Below are 17,565 nucleotides of genomic sequence, written 5' to 3'. Positions count from 1 at the left end.
GAGCGTCGTCAAGGGCATTTGTCCACTACTTACGAAGAGGAGGAGCCTGATTCGGAGGAAGAAGATGGCAGGCGCCCCGGTAAAGCGGGACCCAGCGAAGGACCTCCAGAGTACAGCGCCGGAGGTGGACAGGGCGAGCAGCCGGCTACTACGAGCCACGCCGACCATGCATCGGTCAGCACGATTGATCCCGATGGTGAGAGCGATTTGGACGAGAATGAAAAGTTCCCGGAAGAGATGGAGCCTTTGCTGGAGAACATGATGGAAGATGAAGTATTCAACAACCACACGACATGGTCTGTCTGGCGCACCGAATACCGCGAAGGTCTCGCCGAGATGCTTGGCACGATCGTTCAGCTCACTTTGGGCCTCTCCGCAAACTTGTCTGTCCTTGCTGCTGGTAATGGTAACCCCAACACCCTGAACTGGGCCTGGGGCTTTGCGACGATGATTGCCATCTACGTTTCCGGTGGTATTTCTGGTGCCCATCTCAATCCAACCCTGACGATGACCCTGTGGTTCTATCGTGGTTTTCCCAAGCGCAAGATGCCCGAATTCTGGGCCGGCCAGTTCCTCGGTGCTTTTATTGCTCCCTTCATCGCCTACGGTCTCTACTATGCCGCGATTCAAAATTACATCGCGACCAACGGCAACGCCGGTGTCATCGGCAGCTTCGTGACCAACCCTGGCCAATCGTACGTCGACACAGCCACAGCTTTCTTCAACGAGTTCGTCGGCACCGTCTTCCTCGTTATCACCATCATGGCTCTCGGTGACGACCAGAACGCCCCGCCTGGTGCTGGTATGAACTCTTTCATTGTCGGCCTTGTCATCACAGCCCTGACCTTCGCCTTCTCCTTTAACACCGGCATGGCTCTCAACCCATCCCGTGACTTCGGTCCTCGTCTTGCCCTCCTCTGCCTCGGCTACGGCGGGCAGCTCTTCACCGATCCCTACTGGTTCTACGGTCCTTTCGCCGGCAGTCTCTGCGGCGCCTTCGTCGGCGCGGGCATCTACGACTTCTTCATCTTCACCGGTGGCGAGTCGCCCATAAACTACCCCTGGGGCCGCACGAAACGCGCGGCCATCAAGAGCAAAGACAAGTGGGCCAGGAGGCTGCATCTCGCAAAGAAAGAGAAAGACGAGGACGCTACCGCTTGACTCGCAGAGCGGGCATCGTTGTTTAGTGAATCTTCGCAAAATCGTTATGGCACGTTCCGAGAAGTTTGATTGTACACCGCAACATGCTGCTGAAAGCATTGTACTACTATTACTGTAAGCAAAGTGGAAGGCGGCGTCTGTGATAAGATAAGGTTAGGATTAAGGAAATTAAGGTATAGACTGATTGTGCCACCTCCAAAGCAAGCGCCCGGTTCTGTACACCAATAATATTGCGACAATGTTGTGCAAGAAGCAGCTGCAGGTTCTATCGACTGTTAAGAAAATGAAATGAAGGAAATTCGTTTTCTTACCCGAATCCAGATGGATTCAATGTTCGGAAAGAAGGAATGCCGTGCGCCACGCCCGTCGTGAGATGATCATGGCTTTTTGAGCGGTCTCGTCCGATGCGCCGGGCCACCAGAACAGAGTGAAGGGGCTCTCGAGATTATACGGCATCAGCCGTGCTGAGTGGCCGCATCATCGCAGGCGACATGGGAGGCGGCCCGGACACAGGCCTGAGCGCCCACTTGCCGCTCTTCGGATCCCACCCCATCTCCTGGTCGACACCGTCGATGGTAAAGTCGCCGCCGTGGCCGCCCGCTTCCTCGTCCGACAAATATGGCACCTCAGCGCCGTCCTCGCCGAAGCCCGCCGCGACGTTTTCGCGAGAAATACCGCCCCAGGACGCGCGACTGGCGGCGCCCAAGCTGCTGCGTCGGCTGCCAGGGCCTGTGGCCCAGGAGACACGCGAACCGCGCGCGGAGTTGAAGCCTGTGGTCTGCGAGCCTGTGAGGTGTCGGGTGGAGTCGCGCACACCAAGCTGAGGCTTCTCGTTGCCGCGCTCGCCGGCGAAGACGAACCCGCTGCCGTACGAGTAGGGGCCCTTGGCGCCATTGGGAATGATGAAGCGCTTGTCGATGCGCACGGCGAGCCAGAACCACACCATGAAAATCTCGATGCTGAAGTTGAAGGCGTAGAAGGAGCCGCGCGAGAAGTACCAGGGGCCTTCCACCGGTCGTCCTTGAACCATGTTTTCCACAGGCGGGAGCCAGGTAGTGCCTGCGCGGTAGGCGGCGCCGAGGGTGAGCAGGACGGCGGAGAAGAGGCAGATTACGACCTTCGCGGTCATGGATCCTTCTCCGAACTTGTCGATGGTTTGCGTGTGCTTAATCTTGGGGTGCTGGCGCGCGAGGGTCGAGATGCCGACGATTGGGATGGGAAGAAACGCGACCACAGAGTATAGCGTGGAGCCGTAGATCTGGATGTCGCGAACGGCTGTGTGTATCGAGTCACTGAGCGAGTAGAACTCCAAGATGACTGCCGCGATCAGACACAGGATAGTTCCTATGATGATGAACAGAAGGATCGGCAAGCCGATGCTGAATGGTTTCGACCAGCCAAAGTGCGGATGTTGCGCACGAACAATGCGTTGTGCGAAGAACAGATTGGCGATAAACAGCAGGATAACACCGGCGTATACGAAAATCATGGCGGCCATGGCGACCTGGATGTTTCGTGGATAATTCGCCCATGCGATGCGCAATGTCGTCGCTAATACACGTGTTACGCAGAAACCTGAGGGCATGTCAGTTTTGTGCAATCAACACCATTTCACTTCCCAAACACACCGAATATCATGCCATTGATGCCGAACTTCTTTCCGTTCCGGCCATTTCTCTTCAGCAGGAACATATGTCCCGCACCGCCCAGAATGAAGAACAAGAGGAAGACAGCATTAATCGGGACGTCCGGGATGATCGATGGCACTTGGCCCAGAGCTTGTGATGTTGGCCGATACGGCGGGCCATCTTGTGGGGGCAGCTGTGAGTTGTGTTAGTGACTTGAGTTCATCGACACCGTGTATAGCAAACGCGTCGTACTCCTTGACCTCCAGTAGGCGTGGACGACATGTTGCTGGGATCCCAAGGTCGACTTGCTCGCAGGAGCCGGAGTCAGATGCTGTCCAACAACAAGACGGGAAGAGCGACGTAGTAGGCCAAGAGAAAAGCAAAGGGTCTCACTGCATGCGAAGACGGTAGGACGTCTATGAACTATGAGGCAGAACGCGCACTACTAAGACACGCGGGAACCATCGGTGGCAGAGAGCTCCGTGATGCGCGGTCAGAACGGCGGGCGAGTAATACTATGGAGCACAACATGGCTGTTCTGGAGCCGTTTCCCTGCCCAGTCACGCCAGTGCTGTCGAAGCAGGCGGCAGATAGACTCGCTGGGCTATAGGAAGTGTGGGTCGGGCAAAGTCAAGGCATGTGGCCGTTGGGGAGCCGCGGCCACTGGCCCATCATCTCCCGTTTTGGGCGCAGGATCACTGAGATCCTGGGGCAGCAGCAGTCGATGACGAGGCTTTAGACTCTGTACCAGACAACCCTGCCGTGTCGCGTCGGTGGCCGGCGTTCTGACACGGCGACCTCTTGCATGCTGACTTCCTCGGGCTTGTTGGCGAACACGTCGTGGTACCGTCGCCTTGCATGGCACAGCTCTGCTTGCGCACGCCGTTTTGCCTGCACCGTTGCTGTATATCCAAGCACGGCGGCAATAGGCGCAGAACGAGTCCAACGAAACGATGTCTCACGTCCCAGCCTCCCCGCGGTGGCCAATGCTCGCGGATCACGCAGACAAGCATTCGGAGCGCGTCAGTAGTGCCAGCCATTCCTATCACGAGTCTTCCCCTGGACAGCCTCCTGCCGCCTCCTTGCCGTCCTCGCCGAGATCATTAGCAGCCACAGGAGGTGAACTTGAACTATCGTAAAAGTCGAGAAGTGTTTCGCGAAAATTGTCCCAAGCTGAAAGGAAATGGCAGTCGCAAATGATTGTCTCGCTGTCATCACAGAAACATCCAGCTCAACCGTTCCTCAGAGTCACATAACGTGTCTGTCTCAATCCCGGTACTTTCAAGGACATCCTGCATTTGTACCAACGTGCGCAAACCGTCGCGAACCATACAAACACCGACAAACGCCTGCTGAGCGCGGTTGCGACACCAATATGCATGCGAAGTACCGTCATCGGCAGCTACGATTCGCCTTTGTCATGCACATGCAGACCTATGTATCCTCGACCCTCTGCTGCGTCCGTTGCACAGCAAAAAGCTCGCATCCGATGAACTCATCACTTTCGGAGCTCCGTCCTATCCACTTTCCTCACACCCCACCAATCTAACAGGCCTTGCCGTTAGCAGATGAATGCCTGCATATGCTAAGAATCGATGTTTTCGGTCCATCTCCGTCCTGGCATCGACCTTTTGCGTTTGCTGACCACTCATTGGCGGACGCTCTTATGCGAAGTCCTCTGAAACATCGACCGTCCAGCAGGCATATCTGCAAATACGTGTCTTGGTCGCGTCTTCAGGCTCTTGGCCGTGTATGGTAGGTCATTGTAAAAAGATGGTCCGTAGTCGGACATCCGAGTCCAAGTCTAGAGCTGTTCAGATACATATCTTCGCTCTCGACGCGTTTTTCTGCAGCACACCATCAACTAGTCCAAGTATCGTTCCTTACTCGACGCAAACGTGTAAGTCATCATGATGTCCTGGGCCCCAACGCACTGACTTCCACGGGCGCCACACTGACAGCAGACGTAGATTGTCTGACACCACTTGCTTGCACTGCATTGATCTTCAGCACCCACAACAACGCTTCGAATTAGACCGCGATGCCTCGCGTCTCGGAGGGTCAGCTCATGCCCAGCTCATGGCGCTGGAAGGACATCCGCGCGTGGTATAGCGACCACTTCAGCTCCAAGTCGCCTTGGGGCAAGATGCGATGATATCAACCCCATGTGATTATGCAGTTACGATGAAGGATGCTTTCACAATGCGCTACTCTTTCGCATGCACGGTCGGATGGTTTTATTGGTCCACGTGGAGTCATTTGGGTTGGCCTTTGGGGGCGTACATGGTGTTCATGGTGTCGGAAATGGTCACGACATGTCGTGCCTTGTCTTTGTCGCACGGTGCATTGTTCACGCGGCATTCCTCGTCTTTCGCTACTTTGCAGACGGATGGATGCACTGCTGGTATACATGGTGAAACCTTGTACGCAGAAAATGCTGTCAGGCAGCGCACAAGCACGGGCTGGATCGCGTGTAAGCACGAGTCTGCGACAAACGTGCTATACAATTCAATTTTGATTTGGTCCTGGCATGGTGTACTTATCAATAATCTTTACTCCGACCTTGCACGCAGTCCCACTTTGGACAGAATGGAAGAAGCTGCGGGGTCTCATTGGCCCGACTTCATCTCGTGCCACACGCCCTACGCCCTGAGTCCAACAGCAGCATTACAAGACGACTGCCCATATAAGTGGATGAACACTTAGCAAGCTGGGGTCACTGACAAAGAATTAGTGCCTCGCAATCTGAATAATGGCCACCATGATGGAGTCTCTCACCACAACCATTCAGGCCCCGGTGAAGGGTCATCTCGACAAATCAGTCGCAGATGCATACACTCAACTGGAAGAGGCATACATTCACCGCCATCCTACTTCTCATTCCATCTATAAATCCGCCACCGAGTCACTCCCAGGTGGAAACACTCGCTCAGTGCTATTTTACGCACCATACCCTCTCTCAATCAAGTATGCCGAGGGAGCTCGACTACACGATGCTGACGGCCACTCCTACATCGACATGCTTGGCGAATATACAGCAGGCCTCTACGGACACTCGGAACCCTTGATCACCAACGCTATAAAATCTGCCGTCGACAGAGGCCTCAGCTTTGGCTCTCATCACGAGGATGAAGCTCACTTGGCGAAAGCCATCAAGACACGCTTTAGTCCGAACATGGAGCTGTTGCGTTTCACCAACTCTGGCACAGAAGCGACGCTCATGGCACTAGCAGCGGCCAAGGCTTACACCGGTCGAAAGAAAATCGTGGTCTTCAGCGGAGGCTATCACGGCGGCGCGTTCAGTTTCAAAGCTGGCGTCAGCAGTCCCGTCAACGCCCCGCATGAGTATCTCATCGCGCGGTACAACTCGATCGATTCCGTCAAAGACCTTGCAGAATTACCGGAGAATCGGGACGACGTGGCCGCCATCATCGTCGAGCCTATGATAGGATCCGGAGGAGCGATTCCTGGCGAGCCATCCTTCTTGGAGGGCCTTAGAAAGGTCGCCAACGAGCGGGGAGCTGTCCTGATATACGACGAAGTCATGACCTCGCGGATGTACAGTGGCAGCGGCATACAATCCCAACTCACGCCAGAGAACAGGCCAGATCTCACCACTCTGGGCAAGTGGATCGGCGGCGGAATGTCCTTCGGTGCTTTCGGTGGCCGGCGCGAGATCATGGAGCTCTTCGATCCGCGGAAGAAGAACGCCCTAGCGCACGCCGGCACTTTCAACAATAATGTGCTCACCATGGCTGCTGGACGCGTTGGCATGGAACAAATCTTCACGCCTGAGAAGGCAAAAGCGCTGCATGATCGTGGCGAGAAACTTCGCAAGCAGCTGGAGGATGTGAGTAAAGGCACACTCATGAAATGGACTGGCCTTGGATCGATCATGAACGTCTCCTTTACTCCTGCAACAGACATCACTTGTCCTGAAGACTTCGGTAAGCCTTTGACGGAGCTTGGAGACTGTCTGCATCTTTTCATGCTCGAGCACGGCTATTATATGGCGAGGCGTGGGTTCCTCGCCCTTAGCCTTGCGCTGACGGACAAGGATCTTGCTGGGTTCGTCGAGAACGTGGAGGCTTTCGTGAGGGCATTCCAGCCGCTTATCGCGCTGAAGTGAGCAAAATGCGGAAATCGCGATATCTACAGAAATCATATCTCGTAACGACATTCTATCGTATCGACTACACAGTACAAGTATGTAGTCCGCCAGTGCCATCCAACTCTACAACCTCGCCACCTCTCCGAGCCCCCTCCTCCTTTTACTTTTGCCATTCCCCACTCCATTCACCTGCTCGGATGCATCCTCCCACAACGCCCTGCCCACTACATCCGCCAACCCCAGCACCCTTGTCCTGACAGTGGCGCCATCCCTGCGGTTCTTGCCCTCCCTCCTGCCCTGCGAAATCTTCTCGCAGAACTCCCACAGCTTGCCCTCAGCTTTCAACCGACCCTCACCGTCACGCTGCGGCATCCATGCAGAAGCCAACCGCACCCTCGGCTGCGCTTTCGCCTCCTTCGAGCGCGAGACGAGAATGATGCCCTCCTCTGCTTGCCGCGCGAAAGCGTTCCGGAGCGCTTCCTTGTTGACGGCTTCGAAGTAGCTCAGATCGCCTTGGTGGTAAAGCGTCTTGCCCAGGATCTGCGCGTGGTCCTGCGCTTGCTTGAAGTCGACCCAGACTTCTGAGCCGGGAGTAGAGGACGGTGGCACGAGCATGAAGAGGGAGACGGCACCGAGCCAGGCTGCTTCGATGTAGGGCCAGATGAGGAAGCAGTAGAAGTCGTAGTTCTCACGCCCCGTGGCGCGCTCCTCGGGGTGGAGCTCGATGGAGACGGCGCCGTTCTCTGCCTTTGAGGTTCTGACGACTTTGTCGTGTTCGAGCGACTGTAGTGTATCTCGGAGATTCTCGTCCAGCGGACGCGTGTCGAAGATGAACTCTGCTCTGAAAAGCTGCGATAGGAACAGCACGTACTCTCTGAGCGCCTCGTAGCTGATTCTCTGTGTCTCTTCTCCGCCTCCGAGTTTGACCTTGAGGTATAGCGCCGCGCAAACCAAAGCTTGCGATACAAACAGATGGATAGTCATGTTGCGGTAGAAGCTGAGCTGGAAGCGGTCTTCGGCGTAGAACGTCTCTTCAGGCAAACCTTCTACCCTGCCGACAAGCTGCGGCCCTAGCACCTCCAGCGCACGCTGAACGACAGCTTCTGTATTTGTAGTGGAGAAATGCGCCAGACGGCCTTTCTGTGCACGCACGCGATCGCTTAGCCAGTTGACGCGACGGACCAGCTCGCTCTTACCCACGCCACGACCACGCAAGGTGAGAAGAACGGTGCCCACGAGCGCGGTGGGCATGACAACGCTGACATCGTTGATTTCCTTCAGGACTCGGTATCCGAGAGTGGTGAGTATGCGGCGGCGTAGCATGGCATCGTGTGTACTTTGGACATCTGGAGGCTGCTTCGAGAGTCTTGTTTGCTGCTCAGTAACAAATCCTCGTAGACTCCATGGCTCGTGGAAGCGCATATCAACACGACCAAGCTTCAACGACAGCACATTCGAAGCCGAGAGGAATTGAAAAAGACCTTCTTTTGACTTTGGCTGACCAAGCAGTTCCGAGACGTAAGAGTCAACCTCGATGACTTTGTCGTACTGCGTGCTGACGGGACATATGATGCAGTCGTCGACACTCCCAGTCAGTACACTGTCCAGAACAAAGCTCAGGATGCCGAACTTTGGCTGTAATAGCTTCCCAGTCCTCGATCGGCCGCCTTCGATGAAGCATTCCAGGTTGTGGCCGTTCTGCAACAGTGTATCGATATACGACTGCACCAGCGTCTGGTACAGCTGATCATCTCCAAAGCTTCTCCGAATCCACATTGCACCGGCATGTTGCAAGAAAGAACCGACCACAGGGAAGTTTAGGTTGTCGCCCGCAACAACCGTCGGCAGCGCCAGTCCCAGCCTGTAGCATATCACCTGCAAGCTCACGTAATCCACGTGCGAGCGATGGCAGGGCAAGAAGATGATGCTCTGCTTCTTCTCCGCAGCCTCTTCGGCGACGCGCCGGAGCCTCAGCACTTCCTCGCTGTTGACGTGGATACCCTGGTGGTACGCTCTAGTCAAGAGCTGCGTTGCCAGGTAATACGCTCCGCGGATGAAGTATCTCGAATCCATCTTGCAGATCATGCTGTCCGTCCACTCTTCCGCCACGCTGCTCAATTGCTCGTTCAGTTCTCTCCGTCTGCTTTCTCTCTTGCTCTTCCACTCCTCCTGCTCACCCTCCAGACCCAAAGGCCCCAGCCTGCCTTCGAGCAGCTCAGTCTCAAGCCTCTTCGCCGCCAACTCCCCAATTTTGCCCCGCAGCTTCTGCTGCTGCATGACCATGCTCTTCATTCGCTCGCTGAAACCAGGGTAGAAGATCTCCTGCCCCACGATGCGATCGTAGCTGCGCCATCCTGTCCCCGAAATGTGCTGACCGAGCTCCGCAAGAGCGTTGATGGGCGCCTGGCGGAAACGCGAGTACGGCTCGAGGAGCTCGTGTTCTTCCGGCGAAGGGGCGAAGACGCTGGGCGGGTGAAGGGTGAGGGTGCTGCCTTGAAGGGAGAGATCGGGAGGTGCGGTGTCGGTCGCTTCCGCTGCTGAGGCAGCGGACTGCGAATTCTTTGGGTTCGACATATTGTTCTTCTTTCAGTCGAAGAAGTCTTCAAGATATTGCATAGCACCTTCCATGTATTGGCCTCGTTGAGCGCGCGGTGTAGGATCGAGGATGGCCGGTTCTCCGAGGACGCGATACCCGAGGAGATCAAGGAGCCATGCGAGCTTATCTTGAGGGTGTTGTATAATTTACGGTGCGCGATATCGGCATGCAGCCAGCGATGAAGTTATTTCGTGAACAAGGGCAATACATTCGAGGAGGTAGTGCCATACTTGCATTGAGACTCCGTAGTACTTTAGCTCGACCCCAGAAACTCTGCTGAACTTGCCGAGGCAAAACGTCACTGTAAACAACACAAGGCGGATCATACATATAGACACTGGATCTTTCACGGTCATGCAACATTTGGTAAGTCTGCTCGATCATCGAACATCAATACGAAATTCTTGAGTCACAGTCCAAAGGTCTCGCGCGTCCGCTCGTCGGTCTCGTCACGAGCCTGCTGGGTATCCAAAGAAACACGCGCCCCCAAATCCAACCCATATCGTCAAAAATCATCCGTAGCCGCTGGAAAACTCCACGCTAAGCTCAGCATTTTCAAAAGCGAGAGACCTAAAGTTCTGTAAATCGATAGCGACACCTCCAGGACTCGAATCTTGAATCATGCATCCGCAGCCATTGGGCGTGATCTCCCCTACGAGTTCCACCAGTAGCCGCCCTGCGCATGCCCGTACCCGGAGCTCGGTGCCACGTAGAAGTTCTGGTAAGGATGCTGCGGCAGGTTGAAGTCTGCCTTCGCGTACATCGGATTAGGAATACCCGGAGGCGGCTTTTTGTTCTGTTTGCCTGCTGCGCCTGCCGGTGGCTGTTGCTGTGGTGGCGGCTGGTGTTGAGGAGGAGTGAGCTGGACAGCAGGCAGCGACATGTTCTGCGCGACGTTCTGCGCGTTGAAGTCGAAGCCCTGCTGTAGCTGCATGCTTTGCTGCTGCTGGTGTCGCTGAGCCTGCTGTAGCTGTTGCTCCTGCTCCTGCTCCTGCCGCTCCTTTTCGCGCTGGGCTGCGGTGTGGGTCTGCGCCATTTGTGCGGGTGAGGGTTCCTCCGCCCATCCCCATTTCTCTTTGAGCTCTTTATACACGAACCCTATGCGCCAACCGGTCTCCTTGTTGATTTTCTCGAAGATCTGCATTACCTCCTCCTGCTCCCGACGGTCAGTGAGGACTTCGCCCGCGTGAGCGAGCGAGCGGATGGCGATAGAAGCGACGCCGCTGCAGAGGCTGTCAGTATAAGAATTTGGTGGCGTGGGGGTATAAGACCTACCGATCTTTGACATGAGCAGTAATACCACAGATCATCTGCGCGTGTCTGCTCTGCATGTCCGCCATCTCGCCTGGCACTGTCACACTCATGTAAGGATTGATTTGCGATAAGAGCAACATTGCAGTGTGGTAGAACAGCCTCGCCACAATTGAAGTCCGCTTGATCAACCAAACTTCCGGAAAACACGACTTCGAGCTCGTCTGGAATGGGTTCACGTAAGCCATTGGGTGCATGGTCCTAGGGATTGCGTCGTTCCAGGCATCAGCCATGCCTTTCAGCCGCGTCCACTCCTCGTAGCGCTGCTGTGTCCGGATTTGCTCGTCTCGATGATTCGGCTCTATGGATCTAGGCATGGTTGAGCGGAAATTGCAGACCTTGGCAATGATGTAGAGCATGCGATGCGTCCAAGATTCCTCCCGTCCGTTGTGTACTTCTCGCGTCAGGTCCATATCGATCAGCCAGTCGTCCGGATTCCAAGCCACCTGCCAATTAAAGTGCAAACAACTCAGGACTTCAAGCCCAACGTTTAACCAGAAGCAAGCCGCTCCGATGCCGGTCGCCCTGGCATTCCACCCGCATTCTTTGATCAGCGCTCTAGCTCCAGCGATATGATTCATGCGTTGCAGCGCGCGTTCAGACATGATCTCATACACATTGAGGATGACGGCAGTGGTGGCGCAGATGACAGTGTCGCGGTTGGGGTTCTGGAGGGCCTTGAGGAGATAGCGCGTCGCCGTGTCGTAGTAGTGCAAGGCCTTCTCTTCCGTGTATACAGGGTTGATGAGTGTAAGATGTCGCGCGCCACAAGCAAGGAAAGCGTTCAAGAGCATCGGCTCCGAGAGCGAATGGAACGGTAAGAGGCGCGAGAAATGCTTCAACGGATCCATGCTGTCCATCCAAACGCCGACTTCTTCCACGAATACTTGCATGAATAGAGTCTCCTCTCCAGTGCTCAAAGACTCGCGTTTCTCGTTTTCGTCCGTATTGAGATCCTGTTCCATGGGAAGACAATCGTTCATAGGAGCGGACAAGGTACCGCTTTGCATCGTTGACGCATACGAGGGATTTCGTGCAGCATTCGTGTTTGGAGGCTGCATCGAGAATTGGTATTTCTCTTGACGGCCGGGCTCGAACATACTTCCCATATCCGGCTGTTGCAAAGGTGCCGGAGCCATGTAAGATTGTTGTGTATTAGGAAGAATCCCTTGTATCGGTGGTAGAGCCTGCTGTGGTAATACGCTCGGGCCTGGAATTGTGTATGAACTCGCAGCCTCACGAGAACGGTCGCGCGTTTGTGTAACCTGCGCAGCTTGTACCAATGGAGGATATACATGTGTGCCTCCGACGTACTCGTCTGCGATTTCTCTAGATTCGTCCAGAAACTCTACTCTCCAGTCTTTGGTTCCGTGTAAGGTCACGAGCTGCGGCGGGCGGCCGCACCATGTATCGATGAAGTTCAACTTGATCCCTCTCTTACATTCGCGACTGCTCTTACGGCAGTTCTGGCAGTTCGGCCACTCTTCGTCACATTTCAAGTGACGCTCTCGGCAGGTCAAACAACCCGTTCGGACACGCTTTGGCTTGCTTCCCTCGCCAATGTTGTCGCCATCGCCGGCGTTCATCAGGTCAGACTGGACGTCTGCCTTGGGCCCGACTCTTTTGACCTTCTTGCTTGACTTTGTCCCGGTCTGATGCGGTGGGGTCTTGCGCTTCTGGGCAGCGGGTACATCTGGCTCAAAGCTAGGCTGATAGATCGTCGGGGCTCCAGAGGTGCTGGGTGTCAACGGGTAGGCATAGGCGGGAGCAAGATCAGCCTGCGAGTACGCAGGCTGATTTTCCTGGGCCGCCAGGGTAGGCGATTGATGGCGCAGAGGCCGGCCTAGGCGCCCTTGCGCGAATCACGGTGGTTATGCGCCGAAAAGATGGTGCATGAGTATGCCTCGGTGGTCGCCTACAGATGATTGCCGATCACAGGTCCAGTTTCTCGGGTGGTGGAAAGGCCAATGCGTGCTCGGGCGGCGTGAGCGCGGCTGGTCGTCGCAATAGTCGCCCAATGCGGATCTTAGCCCTATTGCTCTTGTCGCCGGGTCGCGATCAGATCATGCCGTAAAAGGCACTGCGCTTGCGTGTGTGACGCCAGAATGTCGCTGTCGCAGTCGGTGCTCTGCTGGGGGTCCTGGGGGTCTCGGCTAAAGCAGCCAGAAGCGACGGCGGCCGGCAACAAAGAGGGCAAGCCGCTCTGGGCCGGCGGCAGGTGGCGCGCGGCGACGACGGCGCAGCGATAAAATGCGTGCCAGCAAGATTGTTGCCGTCTTGGCGAAAAGGCGATGTTCGTGGTGAGCGGTATCATGTATGGCCGGTGGGCTAAAGATAGTAGGGGCCTGGAGGAGTGCGCAGTGCTGGCGATCAAGGACGAGCTCCAGGATGCGCGCGACAGGGATACTGATTCTGGTGACGCGCCGTCCTGGCATCGCCGCCGCTTGGGGCGTCGGCCTAGCCGAATATTGTTCCAAATGTGGCGCACCCCGGCACATGCAGTGATGTGCACTGGTTGCAGACGATAAACGCACATGTGGGTGTTGTATTATTGGCATTTTATCGGACTGCTTGTGCTACACGGTTGATCCAACACACACGAGCGAAGAACATGTGAATGGAGCTTCAGGTTTGAGAAACGACGCAACGCTCGCAGGGCTCACGGTAGATCCCACTTTCACCAGGCAGGGCTCGAGCAGGGACCCTTGCAGACGTTGTTGATCAGTGGTCACCAGACCGTACTCTCGTCCCTCAATCGCGCATCTCAATCGTTTTAGGCAAGTTTTACTGGTCCCGGAAACTTGGTGTTCCGCACGCTTGGGTCTGGCCTCCTTCCTACCTAGGCTTCGTCTTGCTGGATTCACCTCAGGGTGGAAGCGGATGCAGATCATGATGTTGTTGACGGGCGATATGGCATTGTCTTCGACACTTCTACGCATCGTGTTTGTCTGGCTTCGAGTGCAGGGCAGAATGCTTCAGCCATCACACTCCCATCTTCAGAGCGCACGAGACATGTGACGATCAATGCGCCAGAATCTTTGAACCCGGCACTCGCGGCCAGAAATCCGAGAGTCCACTCTGCTGCATCTCATTGAGAAAAGACCAATCCATACACCATACCTGTCTCGTTCCAAGTCGCCAAACGCCTCGCTAAGCCCTGTCACAGCCGCCTGACCGCGCGTAGGGCGATGTGGTCGTAACATCGTGCATCATGCCGCAAATGCTTCCTCCAGAATCACTCATCCGAGGACCTTCATTTTCTTCTTCTTCGTCTTCTTGGGTTCATCTTTCTTCGAATAATCCCTCCAGTTACCAACCCGATCATCTCTCGTCTTCTCCCACTCATCCTTCTGCTCTCGCTTGCGCTTGCGCTCCGCGATCTCCTCTTCCTCCTGACGCTGCTTACGGCCTTCGTCCCTCATCGCAGCCTGCGCCTGCCTTTGCCTCCTTGCCTCGTTGTCAACGAGCACGAACTTTACCTTTTCCTTCCACGCGTTCATGAATTCGCGATCCGGGTCTTTGACTTCTTCTGAGTCTCTGCTGAGTTTACGCTCGCGGATGAGCAGCGAGCGAGCATCTGCGATGTCCTCGTCCAGACGCTCGCGTTTCTTCTCGTCAAGTAGAGTTTGGTGAGCATTGGCAAGGCGATCGAAGGCGTCCGGTGCGCGAGGGTTCGGGGTCTTGTCGGGGTGGATCAACAGCGACTTTTTGCGGTAGGTCTTTTTGATGTCTTCGTCAGGCACGCCTGGTTGGAGATCAAGAACATCGTAGGCATTTGCGCGGAAAGCGGCTAGGATGCGCTCGATCTCTGTGTCCTGCAGCCAGTGAGCTTGCGCACGTGTACCTCACCTGATGAGTGCTCTCACCTTGTCGAACGCCTTAGACTCTTTCTCAAGCTCGTCAAGGATATCTGCGTCCTCTTTCTCCTGCTCCTTGCGGAGTTTCTCGAGGTCGCGTGCAGGCTCTGCCATGGTTTCGAGTGTTCCGCAGTTGTCGTGAATTAGTTACAAGCCAAACGCCGCTGCCAACGTCAGTTGCGAAAGGGAAGCCGCGGCGCACGCTTATCAGATGCGGCTCTGCGGGTCGGTCCTCGGCGAAGTTGCTAGCGCCGGCCGGCCCCGCTTATTCCTTCGCCAGACCCGCTCAAAAGTCGACTTGAAGATTGCTGCCGCGGCTTGAGAAAGTAGAAGCGTACTGACCGCGACACCGCTCGTCTCCCACACACCGGCATGGCACCCGATATCAGCGGCCGGACTCGGCCGACGAAGCCAAAAAAGCAGGCGCGAGGCGTCAAGAGGAAACGCAACGAAGTCAACCTCGAGACCCTCCAGAAGGCCGTTGAAGAACTTGACCCAAAGGCTCCGGTCAACTCGTTCGACGACCTCCCTCTGAGCCAGGAAACACGCGATGGACTGGCCGCATCACACTTCAAGACACTGACGGACATTCAAAAGAAGGCGATCCCGACTGCGCTCAAGGGTGCTGATATCCTTGGTGCGGCGAGGACTGGTAGCGGAAAGACTCTGGCGTTTCTGATTCCTATTCTTGAGAACCTGTACCGTACACAATGTATCGGATCCGATGCTGGCCTAGGCGCCATGATCATCTCTCCGACAAGAGAACTGGCTATTCAAATTTTTGAGGTATTGAGACAGCTTGGACGGAAAGGGCATCTGTTTGCGGCGGGCTTGATTATTGGTGGCAAGGGTTTGAGGGAAGAGCAGGATGCGCTTACGAGGATGAACATTGTGGTGTGCACACCGGGAAGGATTCTGCAGCATCTGAGTCAGACGGCGGCGTTCAATGTGGATATGCTGCAAATGCTGGTACTGGACGAGGCGGATCGCATTCTGGATATGGGTTTCCAAAGAGATGTTGATGCGATTGTCGACTATCTGCCGAAGGATAGACAGACAATGCTCTTCAGTGCGACGCAGACGAAACGAGTGTCTGACCTGGCGAGATTGTCGCTCCGTGACCCTGAGTACATTTCCGTGCACGAGGCTTCGGCGACTGCTACACCCAAGAACCTGCAACAAAACTACGTTATCACGCCACTACCCGAGAAGCTGGATACGCTTTGGTCATTTATACAAAACACGAAGAAAGCGAAGATTATCGTCTTCCTCTCGTCTGGAAAGCAGGTTCGATTTGTTTTCGAGGCCTTCCGTCACATGCAGCCTGGTATCCCGCTTCTCCATCTTCACGGCCGACAGAAGCAGACTGCTCGACTGGAAATCACGACTAAGTTCTCTAATGCTCAACACAGCTGTCTCTTCGCGACCGACGTGGCTGCCCGTGGACTTGACTTCCCTGCTGTAGACTGGGTTGTGCAGGTGGACTGCCCAGAAGATGCTGACACATACATCCACCGCGTTGGCCGTACCGCTCGATATGAGCGCGAGGGTCGCGCTGTCCTCTTCATGGACCCCAGTGAGGAGGAAGGAATGCTCGAGCGATTGGAGGCGAAGAAGGTGCCCATAGAACGCATCAATGTCCGCGCAAAGAAGCAAGCCAGCATCAAAAACCAACTCCAGTCGATGTGTTTCCAGGATCCTCAGCTCAAATATCTCGGTCAGAAGGCATTCGCCTCCTACGTACGGAGTCTGCACGTGCAGAAAGACAAGGACATCTTCAAGCTCGACAAATACCCACTGGAGAAGTTCGCTGCTAGCCTTGGTCTCCCTGGCGCGCCGAAGATCAAGTTCCTCAAGGCGGATGCAGACGAGGTCAAGAAACGGAAGAACGCATCGCGGCAGGCAGCCATGTCCGATTCCGAATCCGAGGAAGGGAGCGACGAGGAGAAGGACCCGAAGCAGAGAGCGAAGGACAAGAAGAACGGCGTCCGGACGAAGTACGACCGCATGTTCGAGCGCCAAAACCAAGACATCTTGGCCGACCACTACGCAAAGATCCGTCACAAGGACGAGGGCGAAGGTTCAGACGCAGATATCGGCAACCTGGATGGCGAACAAGCATCCGACGACGACCTTTTCGACGTCAAGAAGCGCATCCCCGCGGAAGGAACATACAACCCAGACGCCATGCCCCAAGCATCTGCTCCCGAATACGCGAAGACCGTCCATATCCCTGGCGCCAAAGAAGGACTTGTGCTGGACTCCAAGCGACGAGAGAAGATGCTCAAGTCCAAGAAGCAGCTGCTCAAGCTCAAGGGCCAAGGTCAAAAGCTCGTGTTCGACGAGGACGGCAACGCCCACCAGCTCTACGAGCTCGAGGACGAGAACGATTTTCGCGCTCGCGGCGAAGCAGAAGACCAACGTCGCAAATTCTTGGAAGAGGAGGCCGAGAGGGTTGCCGAGGCAGATGTGGCTGACAAGGCTCTGGTCAAGGAGAAGAGGAGAGCTAAGAAGGAGAAGCGCAAGGAGAGGGAGCGGGCGGAGGCTGAGGAGTCTGATGAGGGTGACGATGGTGAAGGTGCCATGTTTGGCGGCGACAATAACGATGCCATGGCCAATTTCCTTGCGGATGCTGGATCGGGCTCGGACGACGCCAGCGAGTCTGAAGAGGAGCAGCCGAAGAAGAAGCAGAAGAAGTGGTTCCAGCGTGATATTCCGGATAGGAGCGACCAAGGCGGAAGAGAGATTGAGACGATGGATGACTTGGAAGCTGAGGCCGCACGTCTGCTCGGCTAACTATGAGGTCGTGGGGGACGGTGCCCGATTATTTATATATAATTTCTGCCCAAGCTCTCGCTCTCGCGAGATTTCTATCGTCAGTCTTTCAGTCGTAACTCGTAA

At 55.5% G+C, this 17,565-nt stretch overlaps 7 protein-coding genes across 7 annotated transcripts in view; 3 read left to right on the top strand and 4 right to left on the bottom strand.

Moving 5' to 3' along the window:
* Nucleotides 1–1,161, top strand: part of WHR41_03942 (uncharacterized protein) — a gene marked incomplete at its 3' end in the record, with an annotated part of 2,585 nt that extends 1,424 nt beyond the window's left edge. The window contains exon 2 of the mRNA XM_069372548.1: nucleotides 1–1,161. This exon is cut by the window's left edge and continues 690 nt beyond it. Within this exon, the coding sequence (XP_069230609.1) occupies nucleotides 1–1,161 (1,161 nt within the window).
* A 282-nt stretch (nucleotides 1,162–1,443) lies between these two features.
* WHR41_03941 (uncharacterized protein) lies at nucleotides 1,444–3,313 on the bottom strand. Its single transcript, XM_069372547.1, has 3 exons — nucleotides 3,042–3,313; nucleotides 2,790–2,982; nucleotides 1,444–2,736 (listed from the first exon to the last, which is right to left on the bottom strand). The coding sequence occupies exons 1-3, from the start codon at nucleotides 3,069–3,071 to the stop codon at nucleotides 1,607–1,609; spliced, it is 1,353 nt and encodes a 450-aa protein (XP_069230612.1). The 5' UTR covers nucleotides 3,072–3,313; the 3' UTR covers nucleotides 1,444–1,606.
* A 2,237-nt stretch (nucleotides 3,314–5,550) lies between these two features.
* Nucleotides 5,551–6,918, top strand: WHR41_03940 (uncharacterized protein; the record flags this gene model as incomplete). Its single annotated transcript, XM_069372546.1, has 1 exon — nucleotides 5,551–6,918. The coding sequence occupies one exon, from the start codon at nucleotides 5,551–5,553 to the stop codon at nucleotides 6,916–6,918; it is 1,368 nt and encodes a 455-aa protein (XP_069230611.1).
* Nucleotides 6,919–7,023: 105 nt separating this feature from the next.
* WHR41_03939 (uncharacterized protein) lies at nucleotides 7,024–9,474 on the bottom strand (the record flags this gene model as incomplete). Its single annotated transcript, XM_069372545.1, has 1 exon — nucleotides 7,024–9,474. The coding sequence occupies one exon, from the start codon at nucleotides 9,472–9,474 to the stop codon at nucleotides 7,024–7,026; it is 2,451 nt and encodes an 816-aa protein (XP_069230485.1).
* A 393-nt stretch (nucleotides 9,475–9,867) lies between these two features.
* Nucleotides 9,868–12,585, bottom strand: WHR41_03938 (uncharacterized protein). Its single transcript, XM_069372544.1, has 2 exons — nucleotides 10,772–12,585; nucleotides 9,868–10,719 (listed from the first exon to the last, which is right to left on the bottom strand). The coding sequence occupies exons 1-2, from the start codon at nucleotides 12,391–12,393 to the stop codon at nucleotides 10,149–10,151; spliced, it is 2,193 nt and encodes a 730-aa protein (XP_069230486.1). The 5' UTR covers nucleotides 12,394–12,585; the 3' UTR covers nucleotides 9,868–10,148.
* Nucleotides 12,586–13,332: 747 nt separating this feature from the next.
* On the bottom strand, nucleotides 13,333–14,804 carry WHR41_03937 (uncharacterized protein). Its single transcript, XM_069372543.1, has 2 exons — nucleotides 14,674–14,804; nucleotides 13,333–14,622 (listed from the first exon to the last, which is right to left on the bottom strand). Exons 1-2 carry the CDS (start codon nucleotides 14,776–14,778, stop codon nucleotides 14,047–14,049), a joined length of 681 nt encoding a protein of 226 aa, XP_069230487.1. The 5' UTR covers nucleotides 14,779–14,804; the 3' UTR covers nucleotides 13,333–14,046.
* A 232-nt stretch (nucleotides 14,805–15,036) lies between these two features.
* On the top strand, nucleotides 15,037–17,460 carry WHR41_03936 (uncharacterized protein; the record flags this gene model as incomplete). The annotated part of the gene is made up of 1 exon (XM_069372542.1): nucleotides 15,037–17,460. One exon carries the CDS (start codon nucleotides 15,037–15,039, stop codon nucleotides 17,458–17,460), a length of 2,424 nt encoding a protein of 807 aa, XP_069230488.1.
* Between the last annotated feature and the right edge of the window lie 105 nt (nucleotides 17,461–17,565).

This window comes from Cladosporium halotolerans, assembly GCF_011745625.1.
Source record: "Cladosporium halotolerans strain TM138-S3 chromosome Unknown Sca10, whole genome shotgun sequence".
Classification (NCBI taxonomy): Eukaryota; Fungi; Ascomycota; class Dothideomycetes; order Cladosporiales; family Cladosporiaceae; genus Cladosporium; species Cladosporium halotolerans.
Note: the sequence above shows the minus strand (reverse complement) of the source record. Positions and strands in the feature narration are given on the sequence as shown.